Source organism: Urtica dioica, chromosome 10, assembly GCF_054948205.1.
Source record: "Urtica dioica subsp. dioica isolate 48M chromosome 10, U.dioica_male_clone48M_v1_H2, whole genome shotgun sequence".
Taxonomy (NCBI): Eukaryota; Viridiplantae; Streptophyta; class Magnoliopsida; order Rosales; family Urticaceae; genus Urtica; species Urtica dioica.
In genome coordinates this window covers 23,430,846-23,452,220 of record NC_142765.1, presented here as the reverse complement: position 1 = coordinate 23,452,220, position 21,375 = coordinate 23,430,846, and the positions used below count along the sequence as shown (strand labels likewise).

The following is a 21,375-nucleotide window of genomic DNA, read 5'->3' as shown; positions in this document are numbered from 1 at the left end:
AAGATAGATAATGCCATGTATAACATGAATGGTTTCATGACCGGAGCAACAGAAAACGAAATGGGTATTGTTTCAATCCAGCCTAATTACAGGACAAGATGGACTACGACATTTGAGATTCACTTCTCAACTTTGATGGAAAGTAGTCAAGTATATCACTTCTAACAACATAATATGAAGGACAACAAGGACTACGACATTTGAGATTCACTTCTCAACTTTGAGGTTTGCAAAGGTAATCACAGTTCAAAATTCCATTGTCACGCACGAAAAGCACGATTTCTTGATGAATGTGTTGCGATTCTTCCTTGGCATCGGAAGCTATTGAAAATACCGATATCATTAGTGTGCTTTCCGAAGCTTAATGGTACTGAAAGCTTCCGATAAGCTTTCAACCAGATTCCGAGCTTATCGGAAGCGGGATTTCCGATAATCTTATTAGAAATTCTACTTACGAGTTACCAATAACTTTTGATATATATCAAATAAATGAAAAATCGTTTAAATGCTTTATATTCTTGTTTAAATGACGTAGAAAAACAAAAAAAAAATAAAAAATTACAGAGCCGTTGGATTGAATCCAATGGCTCAAAAAATAATAATAATAAACTACAAAAACAACGGAAATAATTGGATGGCATACCTTTTGGTCATTTCCGTTACTTCCGAGCTTCCCTCAGAAGTAGACAGTAACGGAAGGCTCAACTATTGGAATGGTACTTCCGATAGCCTAATTCAAGCGTCGGAATAGGACGTTCTGATCTCTTCCGGTTCCGATGCCCAGGATGAGTTGCGATGAATCATACCATACAAATGCATGTATCATTCAAATAGTAAATATTTATAAAATATAATGTCGAAACCATGAGTACTAAATTTCCTACTTGATAATTACTCTAGTAAATTATCGAATTGAATCAATAATATTGAGAGTTTGATAAATTTTAAAGCTAAAATAAATAGCGATAAAGTAAAACAATTTTCAAATGTGAGAACAAGTTGGGCTACGACTTTATCATTTATGATTATTTATGATATCTCGGTATCTAAACAATAAAATAAATCAATTTAACAATAGCTAAGCATCGAAAATCATTAATCATGGCTTAAAATCAAGCCAACAAATAAAATATATGAGATTAGACTAGTATAGTTAAGGAATAAAGCATCAATTTGGACTACATCGTAACTCTAATAGCTACTACGTTCATACATGTTGACGTGAAAATAAAAGTTGTTGGATCATCTGTGGCATAGATTTTAGTTTGGAAAAACAAATTATAACAGTTGTTCAAGTCAAAGCTTCAAGATGTTGTTCAAACGACTTAAAGTTCCGGGGTACTTAAATCTTTTTCTTCCCTCGCGAAATAATAACTAAACAAACTGTTTAGTTCCGATATTCGTGGACGAATAAATCGGATTTGATTATACAAATTCGACTTTATAGATTTCGCGAAAAATTATGAGTGAATCATATAATATCCATATAGGGTTATTTTCTCGGTTGATTCACTCACTTTTAGTGCATCATTTGAAGAGAAAGCAACAAACAAATCTTCTTAATCCCAAATAGGGTTTTTTTCTTTGTATTTTTAATATAAAAAGTTTAACCTCGCCTTTGTAAAAGTGATACTAACATATATCCGAAATCCAGTTTGTTAAATTTGAAATGTGAAAATTCAATAGTAAACAATGAAGTTCCGTGAAATCTCAAATGACTAGTATATAATCAAATAAAAAAATGTGTGAAATATTTAAATGGTCATGTTTATAGTTCAATTATTCAAATATTAAAATATAACATCATTTATGTTTAACTCTCTAATTTTATTTAAATAAATCACTTGTCTTAGTTTGACCAAATTTTTTTTTTAATTATTTTCTTAAAATTCCAACGGGGTCTAAATGAGCATGCCAGTTTTCTTCTTTGTAAAGAAGACAAAGGGAAGGAAAAAAAAAAAGAAAAAAAAAAAGAGAACGTATTCCGGTGAGGGTATTTTTATCAACTTTTCCAAACTAAGGTTACTAGAACAATATTTCGGAAGATTACAGGCCCAATACAAAATAGCAAGATTTAACGAAATGAAATTCAACCTCTCGTTTGAATAATATATTATTTGATTTATTAATTTATTAACGTTTCTCTGAACGTTCAAGGGAACCAAACAAGCTCCATCAAAACTCACTTTGATTTGGTAATCACTTCTCTCACTTTTAGCCTCTACTTTCTCGAACTACTTCGATTTCTCAACTTGTCTGTGAGGTTTGGATTCGTTTCTTCTGTTAGTTCATTGATTTTCCACAAACCTACACTGTGCATACAATTACAAGAAATCGATTCACTCCGTAACCGTATGCATATATTTTCGTTTGTTAATCAGTTCTATGTATGCTATTAGCATATGGAAGTAACTGAATTCTTTGTTTTTATTTTTATTTTTTTTAATATTTGTTCATGTTCAGGTGTACGTAAATTTCTCTGAGAAATGAGAGTCAATGAATTCAGTCCAAAACTGTGTTATTTAGTTGTTGAGAAGTGATTGGTAAATCATGGATATTGCTTGTAGCATTAGGCAACCAAATGTGTGGTTTTGTGGGGAAAGAACGAGTTATAAGAAGATTGACCGGTTTCACTCACACACCTTGTTGAGAAATAGAGATTTTAGAACTGGTTTGAGACCGAGTACTAATAAGAATGCCAAGAAAGCTGTTTGCCTTGGGGGTGTTGAGAATCCAGGTTTCGTTGCAACAAGAGAGAAATATGCCGGTCAACGATTGAGTCTGAGTCCTGAAATACTTTCGTTTTGTGGGTTCCGAAGTGCTTCCAAAGTGCGTGGTTCGATTCGATCTAGGTGTCAGAATGGAGATGCCTTAAATAATTTAAACGGGGCCGGCCCAAACCCAGAATTTTCGGAGAGTAGCGATGAATCAGGATCGGCGGTGGCCGAACAAGGAGAAGAATCAGAGGAACCAAGTTTGGAAGAGCTGAGGGAAATTCTGCACAAGGCCGTCCGAGACTTGGAAGTTGCGAGGCTTAACAGCACGATGTTCGAGGAAAAAGCACAGAAGATATCAGAGACCGCGATAGCTCTGCAAGACGAGGCCACAAATGCGAGGAACGAAGTTGATACGATTCTCGACGCTGTTCAGAAGATCGTGAACGAAGAGTCTATTGCAAAAGAAGCTCTTCAGAAAGCAACAATGGCTCTCTCTTTTGCCGAGGCGAGGCTTCGGGTCTCTGCGACTGAATCTGTGGACGGGTCGGAAGTGAGTGGTCCCGAAAGTGATGTCGAAGAAGACGAGAAAGCACTTTTGGCTGCTCGGGAAGAGATACAGAGCTGTATGGGGAGTTTGGCGAGCTGTGAGGCTGAGCTGATGCGAGTTCAGGATAAGAAAGAGGAGCTTCAGAGAGAAGTGGACAGACTGAATGAGGTTGCTGAGAGAGTGCAGTTAAATGCTTTGAAAGCCGAGGAAGAAGTGGCTAACATAATGCTTTTGGCCGAGCAAGCTGTTGCATTTGAGCTTGAGGCTTCTCAACGCGTGAACGACGCCGAAATCGCATTGCAAAAGGCCGAGAAGTCTCTCTCCAATTCCGAGGTGGTTATCGCCGAGCCAAGCAAAGGACAAGTGTTAAATACTGGTGATGGTATTGCTAAAGAGGAAAGAGTGGTTCGCGATGTTTATGAAGATGTCGTTTTCGAGAGTGACCTAGATGTGATGCTTGATGGTGATTCTTCAGCTGTAAAGCCACTACCTAATAACCTGCCGGAAAAAATCAGCAACGGTTTTGAGGAACCAAAAACTTCTGAATATTTGAGTGAGGGCGAGAATGGAAAGTTGGGTTTAGACGCTCTGAAAGAGGCTGAAGCAGAATCAGAAAGGTCGAAGAATATTGCTCAGTCTAAAGCGCTGGAAACTCCAAAGGATCTGAAGGGGGATAGTCCACCCTCACCCAAAGCTCTGTTAAAGAAATCTTCTCGTTTCTTTTCAGCGTCGTTCTTCTCTTCAACGGAAGATGGGAGCGAGTTCACACCTGGATCGATCTTTCAGAGTATTATGGAGACTGTGAGGAACGAAGGGCCCAAGGTCATATTCGGTCTCGTGTTAGCTGGAGCGGGGTATGTGTTATTATTTATTACCTTTTCAATTCAATATTTTGCTCCTATGATGTCATCAAGTAGGTTTTGATTTATTTGAGTTCGTTCGCTGCAAATATGATGGTTGCCAGTTTAGATTGTTTTTCTTTCTTTATTGGAATGCAACAAAATTAAATTATTTCTGCAGCAACTCGTGTGTTTTTAATTTTTTTTTTTGGGTCCTAATCTGGCATTGAAATACGTATGCAGGGTAAAAAGAGCACTATATAACTAGTGGATTAGTTTCATCAATCCGTTTTCAATATCATTCTGCTTACAATTTACCCCTTGTTGATTGATCAAGCATGAACTTAGTGATAACATTATATGATTAAATGATACGCTGTCTTCTTTTAACATCCTCTCGAAGTTTATCTTTTGTTGCTCAATTGGTTGAGAAACTACTATATTTCCTTTGTGTAAACTTGTGTCTTGGACAAACTTATTTTTTTTAGTTTTTCAGTAGGACTAATAATTTTATTTTTCTTTTGCCTGAACATTTTATCGCCACATCGCTGTAGAGAGGTTCAAAATATTCTGTCTAATGTCCAAGATGATTAAAAAATTATCCCACTTCAGGGCCACTTTGTACACGAATCGAGCAGATAAGGGTACCCAGCTGCTACAACAGCCAGATGTGATCACCACAAGCATCGAAGAAGTCTCGTCTAGTGCAAGGCCCATAGTTCGACAACTACAGAAGATACCTAAAAGAATGAAAAAGCTAATGGAGATGATCCCACATCAGGAGGTAGTGTTATATATATGGTTCATGTTTCAATCAATCTAGTGTCTTTTTTTCGGGAAATTCGGCTGCAAGGGAAAAAGAGGATTTTCGAGGGGCAGGATGATATAGAACATGATGCTTGGCAGAGAATCAACCATTGGATAACCTTATGGTTGAATGCCAGCAATGAGGCTTTTCAAGGAATTTTATATTTTATTTTTAATTAGTCTGCGATTGGACAACTGTAATTTTTTTCTTCTTCTTTATTTACGACATTGTCAATAAATAAAAAATAATTCCCTTATCTGATTGTATCTACTACTGTTCTCAGGTCAATGAGGAGGAAGCATCCCTTCTCGACATGTTATGGTTACTGCTAGCAAGTGTTATATTTGTGCCTTTATTTCAGAAAATTCCTGGAGGTATGAACTTCTTTATGTTATCCTTTTGTTATATTAATTGAATTGCAGTTGGATTTCACATATGATGATTGGTGTAGAGGATAGCCTGGACAAGTTGTCTATGCTCTTAACAAAAGAATCGTGTTATCCATGATGCTAGAATATGAGTATATCTACTTGTTATGGATGAGTTTTTTCATCATTAGTCGGTACCATTAGGACCTTGGAAATCCATAGATAAAACAGTAAATACAAGATAAAGGGTATTCAGGAGAGCTTGAACTCCCCTGGACGGCTAGGCCTAAGACAAAACTAGCTCATTCCATGCTAAGTGATCATTTCCATACTCTATATGTAGACTAATAACTCTTACTTCAGCTTTTTTTTATTTTTTTATTTTATTTTTAACTCTTACTTATTTATGATATTTGTTATATTTGATAGATAGGTATTTAGTTTGTCTAGAGTCCAACACAGTAGCTCATTTTTTCCCTCTTTACAATCCTACTCTCTATGTTATTGTGTGAGAACAATACCCGATGCTTCTTCTAACAAGTTGACGTGAAATGAAAGTGGGCATGGAAAAACAAGCTTTGTTTTTTTTGTTTTTGTTTTTTTTTGTTTTTTTGTTTTTTTGTTTTTTTTTTTTTTTTTTTTTTTTTTTTCTGGTTAATACTATTGCTTAAATTTAATTTAGGCGTTGCCATTTTATGCTATTCTTTCATATGCTCTTTGTTTTTGTTTTTATTTTTATTTTATTTTTTATTTTTTTGCCATGGATAAGTACTCATAGTTATATATAGTACTTATCCGAAACATATTGTTCGTTTCTGCAACAGAAATCTGGATTTAATCATCTTCTTCTACTATTAGATAGGCTACTTATTGTGCTTAAACGTCTCTAGATAAAATCTCTCTCCCACTAACATCACATTTTTCTTTTTCTGCTGCAAATTCTAGGAAGTCCTGTTCTTGGGTATTTAGCTGCTGGCATCTTGATTGGACCTTATGGACTCTCCATAATACGCTATGTACATGGAACGAAAGCAATCGCTGAATTTGGAGTTGTTTTCCTTCTGTTCAATATTGGCCTTGAGGTGCTCATCTATCAAAATACTTAGCCTCGTCTATCAATAAAAAAATAAAAAAATAAAAAAAAAAGTTATCGAGAATAAGAGCACTAACATATGTTTCATTTTTTTTCAGCTCTCTGTTGAAAGGCTAAGTTCTATGAAGAAATATGTTTTCGGTTTAGGCTCGGCTCAGGTGATTGTTAAAAATCCGCTTTACATAAATATATAACACAGCTTCTGGTGAGAGTTTTTATAAATTTTTTTACGATTGTTCGACCACCTTGATGATGCAGGTTTTGGTGACAGCAGTGGCAATTGGGTGTATTGCTCATTATGTTTGTGGAGTAGGTGGCCCTGCTTCTATTGTCATTGGAAATGGCTTGGCTTTATCATCCACCGCAGTTGTCTTGCAGGTTCGGATTATAGAATTATTATGCTTAAATATATTTTAAGTTTCTGACATAGATTCACTATTTTATAAACGAGAGAAGAAAATAATTACTAATGAAGATTACTTAATCTTAAATCTAGTTTGGAGATAGTACCAAGAATTAAATTTCATTTTCTCAGGTTGTTATGCCACGTGAGATAATAGTAATTATTAAACTTTGTGATGCTCATGAAACCCTATTTATCAGGAATTATAATTTATAACTGTGATTTATTTTTATTTTATATTAGTTGAAGAACACTTGTCACTTAGTTGTTTTATGGATCTCAGGTTCAGAAATCAATGTTCAGCCTTTGGTAAAAAAATAAAAATAAAAAACAAATATAAGCAAAAACATTCTTAGATGCAAAATTAATTGATACTTCGAACTTGTTCTGCAGGTTCTGCAAGAACGAGGAGAAAGCACATCTCGTCACGGTCGTGCTACATTTTCTGTCTTACTCTTCCAGGTTATTTCATAGCTTATTACTGACGTTGAGTTACTTAATTTTCTGGGTATTAGTTTAAATACTCTGCACTATATTTGTTCCGCATATTTTTATTCTAGTATTGACTATTTTCCTCTGGTTCCTTTTAGGATTTGGCGGTCGTGGTTCTACTTATACTTATACCACTTATTTCACCAAATTCATCCAAAGGAGGGGTAATACCCGTTGTTATCGGTTTGTTTGTTTGTTATATGATGTCATTTTATGGAATTTTTGTCCTGGTATTTTTAGCTAATACCAAGCCACGCTTAAGACACAAGGCTGCTGGTTTTTTAAGAGAATGTCTTCGGAGCAATAATGTTATCTTAGAATATTTGATTTGTGTTTTAATTTTCTGTGAAGATGTTATAATCAACCAGTTTTCCATAAATCTCGAGCAGATGATATAAACAATTTAAAGGAACACTTTGAAGAATTTGAAATTAATCACAAGTTCTACTGAAAAGTATAACTGACTGGCGCAATAATCATGAGGTGATAAATCTGTACTGAAACTTTCTCCTTTCAGATTGGTTTTCAAGCCATCGCTGAAGCTCTTGGAGTCGCTGCCGTAAAAGCTGTAGTTGCCATCAGTGCTATCATAGCCGGCGGACGCCTGGTAAGTCTTATTTCCATGAATTCTGTAAACTAGTAGCTCATTTTTTCGCATCGCTCAGTAATAGAACAACTTGGTTTGCAATATAACGGATTGATCAAAGTCTAGGGATTGCAAGAAATCAGGAGAACGTACGATAAAGAAATAACAGTGCACTCTTGAACATTCAAATGCTGATTCCTTGATGAATTGTACTCATACTTTCAAACGACGTTCGATGAAAAACGACACAAAAAGAAAAACGACGACTTTCGACGAAAAACGACGGCAAAACGAACAATTTGTACTTCGCCGGCTGTTTATGCTCCGGCAGCGGCGCCGCCGCTGAATTCCGACGAATTTCGTCGGCATTTAAAACACTGTGTTTAACTATGCGCTTAAATTTCTTTTCCGTGTGCACTCGCAGCTGCTGAGACCGATTTACAGGCAAGTTGCAGAGAATCAAAATGCAGAGATATTCTCTGCCAATACATTGCTTGTGATTTTGGGAACTAGTCTTCTTACTGCCAGGGTACTGTGACTCGGTGATCCTTGTTTCCCCTCCTTTTTTATTGTTATATTTTCTTGGAGTTTTGTAATCTGGAAATTAGTGACCTTAGTCCTTGAAAATCTCAATATAGGCTGGACTTTCCATGGCATTGGGAGCGTTTTTGGCTGGTCTGCTTCTTGCAGAAACCGAATTCTCGTTGCAGGTTGAATCAGATATTGCTCCATATCGTGGCCTTTTATTGGGTCTCTTTTTCATGACGGTAAGTATTTCAAAGTATGAATTTAATTTTACATGGATATATTGATATTTGTTGACCGCTCCTTCTTATTGCTTGACCTGTTATAAATGCTTCTTGTGATAAACATGACTTCATTTTCTTGCAGGTTGGAATGTCCATTGATCCCAAACTTCTTCTTTCAAACTTCCCTGTCATTATTGGAACATTGGCACTCTTAATTGGTGGGAAAACCATTTTAGTTACTTTGATCGGTAAGCTTTTTGGTGTTTCAATCATATCCGGAGTAAGAACAGGACTTCTTCTTGCCCCTGGTGGAGAATTTGCATTTGTTGCTTTCGGTGATGCTGTTACTCAGGTTTGTACTGCCTCATTAATTCCATCTACTTCACTCTCCTTTTTTTTGTAATGTATTTCTTTTTTCCAGCGAGTGTTTTCCTTTCTTATCAACAAAATTTTTGTTGTCCGCTTGACAAGTTTCTAGTCAACATTGAGAATTTTGTTTCTGTATACCAAATCATGTTATGATTCTTACTGTTTTGGCTGGCAAACTAATTTGGTTAGCAGTAGGAAGATTGACCATGATTTGCGTTCTTATAGGGGTTAACTTTTATGTTTTTTTCTTTCAACAACACTAGTTTGACTGATCTGGTTGCCAGTAGAAAGCTTGGACATGGTTTATTTGTTCTAGGGGTTAAGTTTTATGTTTTCTTTTTCTATTCAACAACACTATTATCGATGCAAGCTGTAAAACGTTTATTAGCCAAACTTGCTATTGATTTCTCCAAGAGAAGTGATGGTTAAAACTCGAAAGGAACCCAATAAATATGGGCAGAAAAAGTTTTGGATGTTTAAATTATAAAAACCTGCTGCATTTATTGTTTTCAGTATTTTTTTAGGAGCTTTGTGGTAGTTTTGTTAAAATCATAAACACAATAAATATTCTTCCCATTGTGATTAATTTTTTGTACTTATTTTTGTTTAGGGTATAATGACTCCTCAGCTCTCTTCTTTGTTGTTTCTTGTGGTGGGAATTTCAATGGCCCTCACACCATATCTTGCCGCTGGAGGCCAGTTCATCGCATCTCGTTTTGAGCTTCATGATGTTCGGAGTTTGATACCAGCTGAGAGTGAGGTAAATTTAATCATTCGAGAATACACTTCTATTTTGTGATATAAGAGCGTGAAATTTCTGAAAAGCTTGATCGAATATGATCGGGAAAATTGTTATATGGCATATATTTTGATGCTTATTTAATACTGCATTACTCTTGTTGATTGTGAAAACTATTACTGACTGTTTGTACGTAATGTCTTGATTGCAGACTGATGATCTGCAAGATCATATCATTATATGTGGATTTGGTCGAGTTGGCCAGGTTTTTACATTGCATTTCTTTTGCTGGTTGATAACTTGTGTAATATACATATTGGCAAATTTGTAATGGCTGCACTTTTCTTGGATGTTCCAGATAATTGCTCAACTTCTATCGGAGCGATTAATTCCATTTGTGGCTCTTGACGTAAGGAGGTAATACAAAGAATTAACTCGTACGGGATTTATAATTAAAACATGCATTGTTGTAGCTACAAGCGTGCATGTGGATAAGTTATATTTCTGGGAGTAATAGCAGGGTTTTTTTTTTCTAAAAAAAAAACCATAACCGTTGTTTCCTCCTGATTAGTGAACGAGTGGCTATTGGACGTGCAATGGATCTTCCTGTCTATTTTGGCGATGCTGGAAGTCGAGAGGTAAGCCATAAAACCAACTGTTTGTTTCTTTTTTGTTTGTTTGTGAATACACTAAAGCATTTTACATTTTCTTGGGCTTTGTAGTTACACTTGAGTCAATCTTTGGGATAGAAATGATTGCTTCTTTTCTAAATTTACTTAGGGCTCGGCTTGCGGTTATTCACTAAAAGATTTTTCTTCTCTTTGTTGTACTTTTATCACTTCTTTTCATAATTAATAAAACTGTCACCTCTTTTTTTCTTTTAAATAAAATTACAAATTTTATGTCGATGCATTTGTTTTGCCAAATTCTGTAGGTGCTCCATAAAGTTGGGGCTGAAAGGGCATGTGCTGCGGCAATAACGTTGGATTCACCTGGTGCCAATTACAGAACCGTTTGGGCTCTAAGCAAGTATTATCCGAACGTGAAAACTTTTGTTCGGGCTCATGACGTTGATCACGGGCTTAACTTAGAAAAAGCTGGTGCTACGGCGGTAAGGATCTCAATACCGAGTATAATGCTCTTTGGTACACCGTCACTTATTGATACCATATAATTTTATCTTTAGATACGAGACAATTTATCAAATAAATTACCAAAAAAAAAACGAGGATAAAATTCGCAGCTTGAGAAGTCCTCTAATAAATTTCTTGGTCATAAAAATTAAAAAAATAAAAATTTATTGGTCATATTTTTTGTACACATAAATCACAAAAAAGTTATAAGCGCAGATTGGCATTTATTTTTGTTGGTAAATTCACTCTGGTAAGCAATTACAGGTCGTACCCGAGACCTTGGAGCCAAGTCTACAGTTGGCAGCCGCGGTACTTGCTCAGGTAAATATTTTGTTTATTTTTGGCATTACTTGCATAACATGATGTCCATACTTCATATCACGATGGGATACAGAGTGAAAATCGATCAGTGAGTCAAGTCTTTTAAGGAACAACTTGTGAAACTTGTTTGCAAAGTACGATTGCAGAACTCTTGTAACATCCTTTTTTTTTTCATAACAAATCTAAAACACGTGACTTCACAAGAATTTATGGGTAAAATAAGTTGCGTACTTCACAAGAATTTTAGAATTCTGTAGATAAATATAGATCATCTTTTTCAGTTATTCGTGTAATCACTCGTCTTCTCTCTCTCTCTCTCTCTCTCTCTCTCTCTCTCTCTCTCTCTCGTGTAGGCTAAACTACCAATTTCAGAGATTACGTCAACAATCAATGAATTCAGGTCTCGGCATCTCTCGGAGCTAGCCGAGGTAAATATATTTGTTTCTTGAATTTTACTCTTGTTTTACGTAGTTGAATAAAACTAAAGTGTCATTACAAAACTGGGTTTTGTTCTGCAGCTTTGTCAAAGTAGTGGAAGCTCACTTGGCTACGGATATGCTCGGCCAATGAGTAAAACCAAAGCTCCACCACCACCGCATTCAGATTCTCCAGATGACAACACTGTTCCCGGAGGAACTCTAGCCATATAAAATAGCAAATATCCAAAACTCTATGGCAGATATGTAATTGTACAAAAGCTTAGACGTTACTGAAGAAAACAGTAGCAAACATTACTGCCGATTTGTTATATTCTCTCCCTACCCCATAAGCTTTATATCATTAACCTACTTCCAAAATATTAATATTTATACATTACAGTATAATAAAACTTTATTCATGAAATGTATATTTGGTCTGGAGTTTTGGTTTCAGGACGATGTTATAGTAGACCCGAAATTCTATGTATTTAAAGAGATCTCGAAATGTTTAATTTTGACAGGTGTAAGTATGCCAACAATGACCCGAAATTCTACGATTTTACACCCTCTGGTTTTGACAAGTGATTCTCAGTCAAAATGATGTCATATATTATATACTAGTGTTTTAGGTAATAAAATGATGTCATATATATATATATATACTAGTGTGATTTCACACCCTCTCATTTTGTACGAAGTCATATATACTACTGTGATTTTACACCCTCTCATTTTGATAAGTGATTCTAAAATTAAAATAATAATAATAATAATAATAATAATAATAATAAAGCTTACGCATTTGTAAAACTCAACGTAAACTCCAAATAGACCCGAAAGTTGTAGAACATTAATACATGAAGAAGCTTTAAAAGCTAACCATCTATACTCCAAATGACTTGGATATTGTTGATTTATGAGAAACAGCGATTTTCCATCATAAAATTAGCGAATATGTTTTGAGCATTAGTAGAATATGTTTACACTAAAAAGTAGAAGAATGTTAAGAGTTTTTATTAGGATTAAGGTTATTTTGGTCAAATTACATACATTTTTAGACTTTTAGCAACTCTTGACATAAAAACTGAATTACACCCATTATCACACACATGAAGTTAAATTTCTCAATATCATTCATCATTCACTTCATTGTGAGAGAAGACAAAAGCTAAAAGGTTTTTTAATTTTGATGTTTCTACAAGTAGGAAATATGTTGAAATATTAACCATCAAAACCAACATCACATTCACTTAGAACTACACAAGGGAAATAGTATGCTGTTAAAATAACCTTATTGGTCCAACCACGTTTAAAATTTAAACCGAGAAGTGAAACATCCATGGATGATGGCCAAGCTTGTCCGAAGTTGGAACCCATAATCGCCTCTTTCTTGGCATCTCGTCAATGTCCGAAGTTGAAGGGATTTTGTTCAAGGTAGTTTTTTGCCAGAAAGGTCAACTCGTGCTTCGAAGTGGTCTACTCCTGTTTTACTTTGTTGATTTTTACTCCTCAAAATCGAGACCTGAAAAAGGAAACAACAGTTTTCGAAATATTATACGGCCCTAACAATATTGCAAGAAATCAATACACTAAAAGTTCGTTGAGGATTGCGAAAACACATTTTAAACGCATTCAGATTATTCAAAATATTAGTTTAAACCCTTTTTCAGTTTTGGAACCCAAAGCATCCCGAAACCAGATTCCAATTTTTATTCAGCTCACAGGACTTGAGCCCACGACCTCTGTCTCACTCGGACTTACAAGTCCTTTTCCTTATCTAAGAATCAATGCCCTAGACGAGAATTTCAGTGGGTATGTATGTGTCGTTTAAAACCATCAAAAAACTTTTTCAAAGGAAAAGAAGAAGAAAAAAACAACGAATTGAGACCAGGGAAGAAAAGAAAATAAAGATCAAACATTTTAATTATATACCTTAGGCCTCTCCATAGAACTTCCAAAGTAGCCTATTCCGAAAGATAAAGATGAATAAGCTGCTGCTATCTCCACTGCTTTCAGCTTTAGTGAACCTCCCGGGGCCTAAAAAAAACGCATTGTCAAGTAGACAACATACCATACAGATGATTGATGAGTTGATAGCGACTCAAGAATTTACCTCACAAGTGTCTGCTTGGACAAGTAAAATCCCCGCACTTGTATCAGTACCATTACGATTGCTCTCTTGAACAAACGGCCGTAAAACTTTGTTAGACGCAGAGGCAGGTCCAGCTTGTGAACTAATCAATAAAAGAAAAAATAACTCAGATAAAAAAAATCACATGTTTACATATGACTAAAAGTTCATTTATATTCTCTATTGAAGGGAGTGTCGTATATCAAAACTTGTTTTCGTTATTTTTTTGTCAGAACTTAGCGAAGCTAAACGTACATCGACAGAGAGACACAGCACTCTCGAGCTGCAAACCCTTTCATTAGGTATTCACCAGCACCGCTCACACAACAGCCCGCTATAAATGGAGCTCCGAATGGACCTTTTGAGGATGCCCAACAGCCTGAACCATATGTTGCTGCTAATCCAACACGTCCTTTTACCTGTATTTATTTATTTATTACATGTTGATAATTTAAAAGAGATGATTTGGTTCTACATAACAGAAGGCAAACCTTCATAGCAATACCACCACTAGAGGCCCCAGTTACTACATTCCCTTGGGCATCGACACAAATAACTCCCACTGTGTCCATTATGCAATCTTCTTCAGGCATATCCATTGTTGATGGTTGACATAACTGAGCTTTTTTCTCTGAAACAATACAATAGTATCAAAACAAAAACAAAAAAAACAAAACTACTCATTCTACAACAAACAATCATCGGTCATTAGCTACACCTTTGACCAACAGACCAGAAAATTATTATTAGAAAACGATTGTAGGATCATGGTCATAGAGAATCAACAATCTGTACAGCTGTCTCGGATAAGATAGGTAGTCGATCAAATAATATTGAAGTCAACATGGCATCAAGGTACTGTCTCCAATGAGAGGTGAAATAGAATATTTATCTGAAACGGAGTCATCTCAAAAGACAAAACCCAGTTACAGAATTTTCATATGTTTACTATTTAAAAAAAGGTTAAAATACCTTTTGTTTTAGCACTTTCACGGGGACTGCATTCGCGTTCAAGAGAAGAGTATGACTTGGCCGTTGCATCAATCATCATTGTGTTGTATTTTTTCCACTGTGCTTTTGTCCTTTCAGTCACCAACCACTACTTTTCAAAATACGAAAGATCAATAAATGCAAAATAGGGGAAACAGCCTCTGGTTTGAAGACCAAAGTGCGTAACATAACAGGTAACACAAAATACCATGGATTATTTTGAGAAGATTGAAAGTGGCAAACAGTTATTCACTATCAATCTTGTGCATATAAAAAAATTGAAATAAAATAGCAGCTCACAACATTGTGAAAAACTACTCAAGAGAGACCTCATCGGCTTCTTTTGTAGTTACTGGCACAACAATACCCTTGGACCTAGCCCATTCTCTTGCACCTTCACCAACTAAGAACCTGGGCAACAAAACAGACAAATAAACAAAACAAAAAAAATATAATCTCAGCCAGCTTTGAAATCAAACATCACATGATCATACCACGAAATTAAACGAAAATGAAGAAATATATTATATGGTACAATTGAAAACAGAAACTAATTTACAGGAAGTTGGAAGCATACATAGGAGGTATTAGGCCCAACAAAGACGATCCCGCCATTTGCTCTTTCAGCAACAAAGTTGCAATCTGGATAGCGTTTTTGACACCTGGTCTAAAACATTAGCAATTACAGTAATAAAAGTTATATCCCTATACAATACAACTCCGCCTTTGTGTCTATACCTAAGAGGCTCATAGTTCAAGTCACAACAAAATTATATATAAATATAAGAAAATTAGGAAAATAGCCAACTTAAACGTTTGACATTGCTAAATAGCCAACGTTTGGTAAATCTTAGGTAAATAGCCACTTGTAGACATAAATCTTAGGTAAATAGCCAACGTTTCGTATATGAAAGTGGCTATTTACTTAAAGATTTACGTCTGAAAGTGGCTATTTACCTCAGATTTACCAAACGTTGGCTATTTAGCAGTGTCAGTTTAAGTTGGCTATTTTCCTATATATATATATATATATATATATATATATATATATATATATATATATATATATATATATATATATGTGTGTGTGTGTGTGTGTGTCCCTAAACAATGAATTTATCTTCAAGAGACGTGATTACCTGGTACCGCCCCGACCGCTCCAAAAGCTCCAGTATCACCGCTCATGATGCTGGCATCACACTCGACGTGACCGTCTTTGGTCAAATTGGAGCCTCGGCCAGCATTTGTGCTCGGATCATCCTGTGTTATTTCTTGCAAAAATTACTTCCACGTTGCTTAAGAAAATTTATCAGGAAGAGTATTTATTTTCACCAGCCTAAACCGTACGAAAAACGGTGTATTCAAACTCAACCAGACTTAAACAAAATACAGAACTCGGTTATGCATCTCTTAGCTATTATAGGTTTGGATTCATATCGTGAATAAAAATAAATATGCATAAATCAGGCAATAAAAACTACAGCAACGACCATTGAAATCAATTACTTTGGATACCCCAAAGAAGATGTCTTCAAAGATTTTTACCTCCAAGACTTGAATGGCAGCCATGACAGCATCAATACACCCACCAGAACTCTAAATCACATGAGATTAGATCAATAATAATGTTACAACAATTCCGAATGTTCGTTATATATACAAGCTCGGATTACAACAACATTTAAATTAATAAATAAACTTTAGTACAGGCAATAAATTCTACAAACATTATTTTTATTGTACGATCAGATTTTCAATCGAATGCTTAGCAGAGAGAGAGACCTTGCGGCGGAGAAGGGAAGAAGCGGCGAGGCAAGCTCGTTTCATGGCAGACCTGAGGGCTCTCTCGTTGGAAGGCGCGTGAAATCCGGCGCCAACGTGAACCGCCACGAAGAAACTTAGGTTTTGATCATCGTCGTCCATTTGGTTGTTCGCCATTCAAACCGCGCTTTGAAAACACGCTTTCTTCTTCTTTTTCCCTCACTTTTATCTTTCTAGGACAACAATTTTTTTTTTTTTTTTTTTTTTAAATATTAGTTCTAAACATGGTTTGATGTACATAATGTGTGTGTGTGCGTGTGTGTTTATTTTTTTTTATTTATTTATCATAAGATAGTGTAGTTAAAGAGCTAAATTGTCACTTAACTTATTGTAAAAAACAACTACTATGTTGTTTAGGTTGCAAATTAACTTAATTTGTTTTTTTAATCCATAACATCTATGTCAACTTTTCTATTTAAGTGTATGTAATAATAAAAAAAAAGAATAATTACAAAATTCCCCCGAACTCTTATGTGATTCACAAATACCCCTTGAACTTTAAATCGTGTCAAATCTTCACTCCAAACTCATAATTTGTTTCGGTATATATCCTTTCGTCTAATATCAGTGATGTTCATCATGTGTTTTGTACACTGTGATGTGTAATATAAGGGTAATACAATAAACTACCATATGAATTTGAATCCTACTCAAGGATCATGTTTGTCACTTTGTTTGTGATTGAAACCCTAAAAAAATATGGAGATGAAGAAGTCTACACAGAGATCGAATGATTCACTAGAGAAATCTATTGCGAAGAGACATGCGAAGAAATCCCTGACAAAATCCCAATTTACGGTAATATTATTGTATTCTGTTATGGTTTGAAATTGGGGTTTTAGTATATTGTTTTTTTTTTTCGCTCGAATTTTATATTGTGGTGCCATTTTGTTTGTTCGAAAAATGGGGTCTGAAAGGACCAGTGGGTGCACGGGTCCCCAATGGCTCGGGATGAAATAAAAATTAAATTACATAAATACATATTTATTATAAATAAAACATAAGGATACCTTAATAATACATAATACATATATATATATATATATATAAATTAACAACTTTTGAAATATAATTGTCATAGCTCAGTTGTTTCGCATTGTTGTTGATGTTGGACTTCGTCATCCATTAATACGAATTTGTTTGTGCCCAAATCGATCAGTTTGGTCCATGCTCATAGATTGATCTTGAGTCCCAACCCATGACACATAATGGGCTAAGCTATTTTCAGCTTAGTTCATTAGCTCAGCTGGTCAACTTAGCTCTCCGTCTCAGCTCATCAGCTTAGCTCTCCGTCTCAGCTCGTCAGCTTAGCTCTCCGTCTCAGCTCGGAAGCTTAGCTATCCGGCTCAGCTCGTCTGCTTAGCTCTCTGTCTCAGCTCGTTAGCTTAGCTCTCCGTCTCAGCTCGGAAGCTTAGCTATCCGGCTCAGCTCTTCAGCTTAGCTCTCTGTCTCAGTTCGTCAGCTTAGCTTTCCGTCTCAACTCGGAAGCTTAGCTATCCGGCTCAGCTCGTCAGCTTAGCTCTCTGTCTCAGCTCGTCAGCTTAGCTCTTCGTCTAATCTCGTTAGCTTAGTCCTCTGACTCAGATCATCAGCTTAGCTCTCTGACTCAGCTCGTCATTCTGACTCATCTCGTCAACTTAGTTCTCCGGCTCAGCTCGTCAGCCTACTCTCTGGTTCAACTCGTCAACTTATCCCTCTGTCTCGGTTCGTTAGCTCGTCAGCGGACTGTTACAAAGAGTTCCTAGAATCTTGAAGATCAAGCACCACTCAACCACTACTCTACCGCTTCGTCAATTTCGAATCGTGCCATATATGCGTCATGAGCTAAGAAGAGATGACATATTCAATAACGACGAGCCCCCAAAATCAGCGGAACTCACCATCTTCTCATGAGGTATATAAATAGAGACTCTCATTTGAAGATCTGGAAGGAGAATAGTGAATTTTACCTGTTATTTTTTTTAAGATCTCCATTCATTTTGATTTTGTCATTTATATATATTTTAAGTGTAAATTAAAAGTAATAAACAAAACTAAATAAAGTTGTACAAATCAACTTAAATAAATTAAGTTCAATATCGAATAAAAAGGAAAACTCTTAATACGCTCTATTACTAGTAAATACACGTATACAATCTTAAAGCAAAACAAAAAAATCCCACGAAGTTTTGACATTGGAAACCGGTCAGAGTTCCAACTTTCCCAAACCCACCCACTCCTAATCTTTACATTGAAAGTCAAATGATATAAAAATTATTAAACTCTAAATTGAGTTTCGTTTAAAGTTAAATCACGTAACGAAACAATTTTTCTATAATCCTAAAATGAAGCCATCACGATGGGTCCTAGACATGTCGCCCTCCCACACCGCCACGTAAGCACGAGCCTAATAAAAACAAAAACCACAAAAGTAAAGAGACCCAAGAAACGACAAAAGAAATCAGTCACGTGTCCTACGCACGTGCCGTGCCTCGATCCACACCGATGGCATACGCAGAGCACGCGCTCTTCCGTGCCCACTTTCTCTCGCCACACTCCATTTTCGTCAATGATCTCATCTCGCCATAAAAATATATTAAATATTTTTTTATTAATAATATAAACATTTTTCGGCTGAAATTGTAGTACACAATACAAGTACACAAACATAAAGGTCGCGTTTTTATTCCCAATCCTTTTGAACTCATCGCCACCATCACCAAAATCTCCTTAGCTTCGCTGCATACAGTTTCTACGATCTGATCGAGTTCTTTGATTTGATTCAATTCAATTTTGATTGAACGGAATTGGTCATTGTCGTTTTAGAAAACTGGTAATGGGTTCCGAGGAGGCGGTTCGATTGGGCGACAATGTCGACGTCGTAATTGAGGCCTTGAACCGGTAAGTCTTCATTCATTCAGAGTGTTAGCTCTTTTTCTTCGGTCGATTTCTTTGTGAATTTGAACCTGATTTTCGTTATTGGTTGTTTTTAGGGATTGCCATGGCAATAAGAAGCAGAAGAGAGTTCCGAAAAGAATCCACAAAGCCGAGAGGGAGAAACAGAAGAGAGATCAATTGAACGACTTGTTCCTCGAGCTCTCCAATGCTCTTGGTTCGCTCTCTCTCTCTCTCTCTCTCTATCTCTCTCTGAATCTTAAAACCTTATTTTCATCATTCAGAATTATGATGATTTTGTTGTATGCTTATATTGTGACATTATTTTGATTTGTTAAAAGATCTGAAGCAGCCAAACAATGGCAAGGCCTCGGTGTTGTGCGAGGCGGCTCGGCTGCTCAAAGACTTGTTCACGCAGATTGAGTCCCTCAGAAAGGAAAACACCTCTCTTTTATCAGAATCTCATTATGTAAGAACCTATATTCAATATGGCCGTTGTTCAAATCTATCATTAACATCTTTGGCCATTAGGCTAGCTAGTTAGATTTCACAGATTAGATTGTGTTCTCGTTGTTAAGAAACATATTTTGATACAAGAATCTGTTTCTGAAACTTTGATCAGGTGACGGTGGAGACGGACGAGCTGAGAGAAGAGAACTCGACGCTGGAGAGCCAGATAGGAAAACTGCGAGGCGAGATTGAGACGAGCGTGGGCGGTTCGAATCCGCCGGACCTTAATGCTCCGCCGCCGGAACAGGCGGCGGGGCTGAGCCAGCCTCATGCGGTCTTCATTTTGCCGCTTGGCTCGTCGGGTCTTGAACAATATCAGCTCTCGAAACCGATGATGGGGTCGAATGTGAGCAAGCCCCACGCTCGGTACCCGACCTCGAGAGATTCGTGGCCGCCACAGCTTCTGAGGGAGCCTCCGAGGAGGACGACGATAGGGAACGATTCGTCGGAGAGCGATAGCAATAGGGCTTGAGAATATTGTAGGCTGTTTGAACTTGGCTGTTGTACAATTGCTTGGCTTGTTTTATGTAATTTTTTTTTTTTTTTGGGGGGGGGAGGTTAGTGCACCGCGAGGCTTGTCGTTAATTTCTTGTAAATAGCCAAGTTAACTTATTAACAGATTAATAAAAGACTTATTTAATCCAGTCAAACATGTAAAAAAAAGTAGTTAATAGGCTGTCACGTATGCAAGTTGGCTATTTACAAAGTATTTACGAAAGGTTGGCTAATTTATAATTCCTATGTGGTTTATGTAGTCAATTTTTAACAATGGAAGGAAATAGTGGAATAAGAGAAATGGGTTCTTGAGTTCGAGTGACATTAGATCAAGGGAAAATAAGTTTTAAGAGAGGATAAGATCATAAGAGGTGTCGCAAGAAGTTAAGACTCTCCATCATTGATGGCCAAAGAACTATTATAAATCAATAATGAAAAGAAAAAAAAAAATCAATTATGTTAGCAAGGTATGCAATAAAATGGAATAGTGGATCATTGAAGCATGTGATTAATTAATCAAATGGATTCAAGGAATGGTTAAAACACATTATTGTAGATACCACTGCGCAGTTCTGTCTTCATGAGGTACGGCAATTGACGAATTTTGTGGCCGAATTTTGACGTATTGGGAGCTTAGACATGGTGTTCGCTATCGCATATTTTTTTTCTTCTTATTTGTTAAGTTCTTACCATTGATTCGTCGCTAAGAATGAGTAAGTGCTCGCCACGGATTTTCGCATGCCATGAGAGCACCGCAAGTTATCCTATTGATTTTATACGTATTTAGAGTGGAATAGCCACCTAGAGTTCAAGCTGTGTAAGGCTGATGACTCGAGAAAAGAGAATAAGGAATAGTCCATAAAGTAAGGATGCAATTCGACGAGGAAGAACCTTGAATTAAGGAGAAGTAAGACGACCAAATGACTAGTTAAGCCAGAGAGAATGTGGCCATGAAGCGATAAAATAATTGC

At 36.2% G+C, this 21,375-nt stretch overlaps 3 protein-coding genes across 4 annotated transcripts; 2 read left to right on the top strand and 1 right to left on the bottom strand.

Annotated features, from left to right (window-relative positions):
* Positions 1–1,991: 1,991 nt before the first annotated feature.
* KEA2 (K+ efflux antiporter 2) lies at positions 1,992–12,140 on the top strand. 2 transcript variants are annotated; one of them, XM_089628408.1, is made up of 21 exons: positions 1,992–2,195; positions 2,464–4,118; positions 4,716–4,887; positions 5,195–5,285; positions 6,225–6,361; positions 6,471–6,530; positions 6,631–6,750; positions 7,169–7,237; positions 7,366–7,431; positions 7,785–7,874; positions 8,278–8,382; positions 8,492–8,620; positions 8,745–8,954; positions 9,582–9,731; positions 9,922–9,975; positions 10,069–10,127; positions 10,282–10,348; positions 10,645–10,821; positions 11,108–11,164; positions 11,518–11,592; positions 11,683–12,140. In XM_089628408.1, exons 2-21 carry the CDS (start codon positions 2,551–2,553, stop codon positions 11,812–11,814), a joined length of 3,588 nt encoding a protein of 1,195 aa, XP_089484534.1. In that variant the 5' UTR covers positions 1,992–2,195; positions 2,464–2,550; the 3' UTR covers positions 11,815–12,140. The 2 variants fall into 2 exon arrangements, with proteins under 2 accessions (XP_089484534.1, XP_089484533.1); XM_089628407.1 differs by having other exon boundaries at positions 1,992–2,263.
* A 553-nt stretch (positions 12,141–12,693) lies between these two features.
* On the bottom strand, positions 12,694–16,717 carry LOC149384203 (N-terminal nucleophile aminohydrolases (Ntn hydrolases) superfamily protein). Its single transcript, XM_089629538.1, has 11 exons — positions 16,487–16,717; positions 16,250–16,300; positions 15,844–15,964; positions 15,282–15,366; positions 15,034–15,115; positions 14,687–14,813; positions 14,206–14,345; positions 13,970–14,133; positions 13,697–13,817; positions 13,516–13,620; positions 12,694–13,105 (listed from the first exon to the last, which is right to left on the bottom strand). Exons 1-11 carry the CDS (start codon positions 16,640–16,642, stop codon positions 13,013–13,015), a joined length of 1,245 nt encoding a protein of 414 aa, XP_089485664.1. The 5' UTR covers positions 16,643–16,717; the 3' UTR covers positions 12,694–13,012.
* A 2,412-nt stretch (positions 16,718–19,129) lies between these two features.
* Positions 19,130–20,453, top strand: PYE (basic helix-loop-helix (bHLH) DNA-binding superfamily protein). Its single transcript, XM_089628978.1, has 4 exons — positions 19,130–19,405; positions 19,498–19,616; positions 19,741–19,868; positions 20,022–20,453. Exons 1-4 carry the CDS (start codon positions 19,341–19,343, stop codon positions 20,379–20,381), a joined length of 672 nt encoding a protein of 223 aa, XP_089485104.1. The 5' UTR covers positions 19,130–19,340; the 3' UTR covers positions 20,382–20,453.
* Positions 20,454–21,375: the final 922 nt, after the last annotated feature.

Excerpts from the sequence above, each read along its gene's own strand:
- KEA2 (XM_089628408.1), top strand. The coding sequence starts at position 2,551 with ATGGATATTGCTTGTAGCATTAGGCAACCAAATGTGTGGTTTTGTGGG. Across the intron at positions 8,955-9,581 it reads TCGGTGATGCTGTTACTCAG|GGTATAATGACTCCTCAGCT; the intron begins GTTTGTACTGCC and ends ATTTTTGTTTAG. Across the intron at positions 11,593-11,682 it reads ATCTCTCGGAGCTAGCCGAG|CTTTGTCAAAGTAGTGGAAG; the intron begins GTAAATATATTT and ends TTTGTTCTGCAG.
- LOC149384203 (XM_089629538.1), bottom strand. The coding sequence starts at position 16,642 with ATGGCGAACAACCAAATGGACGACGATGATCAAAACCTAAGTTTCTTC. Across the intron at positions 13,621-13,696 it reads TCCAAGCAGACACTTGTGAG|GCCCCGGGAGGTTCACTAAA; the intron begins GTAAATTCTTGA and ends CGTTTTTTTTAG. Across the intron at positions 13,106-13,515 it reads GTTCTATGGAGAGGCCTAAG|GTCTCGATTTTGAGGAGTAA; the intron begins GTATATAATTAA and ends TTCCTTTTTCAG.
- PYE (XM_089628978.1), top strand. The coding sequence starts at position 19,341 with ATGGGTTCCGAGGAGGCGGTTCGATTGGGCGACAATGTCGACGTCGTA. Across the intron at positions 19,617-19,740 it reads CGAGCTCTCCAATGCTCTTG|ATCTGAAGCAGCCAAACAAT; the intron begins GTTCGCTCTCTC and ends ATTTGTTAAAAG. Across the intron at positions 19,869-20,021 it reads TTTTATCAGAATCTCATTAT|GTGACGGTGGAGACGGACGA; the intron begins GTAAGAACCTAT and ends AACTTTGATCAG.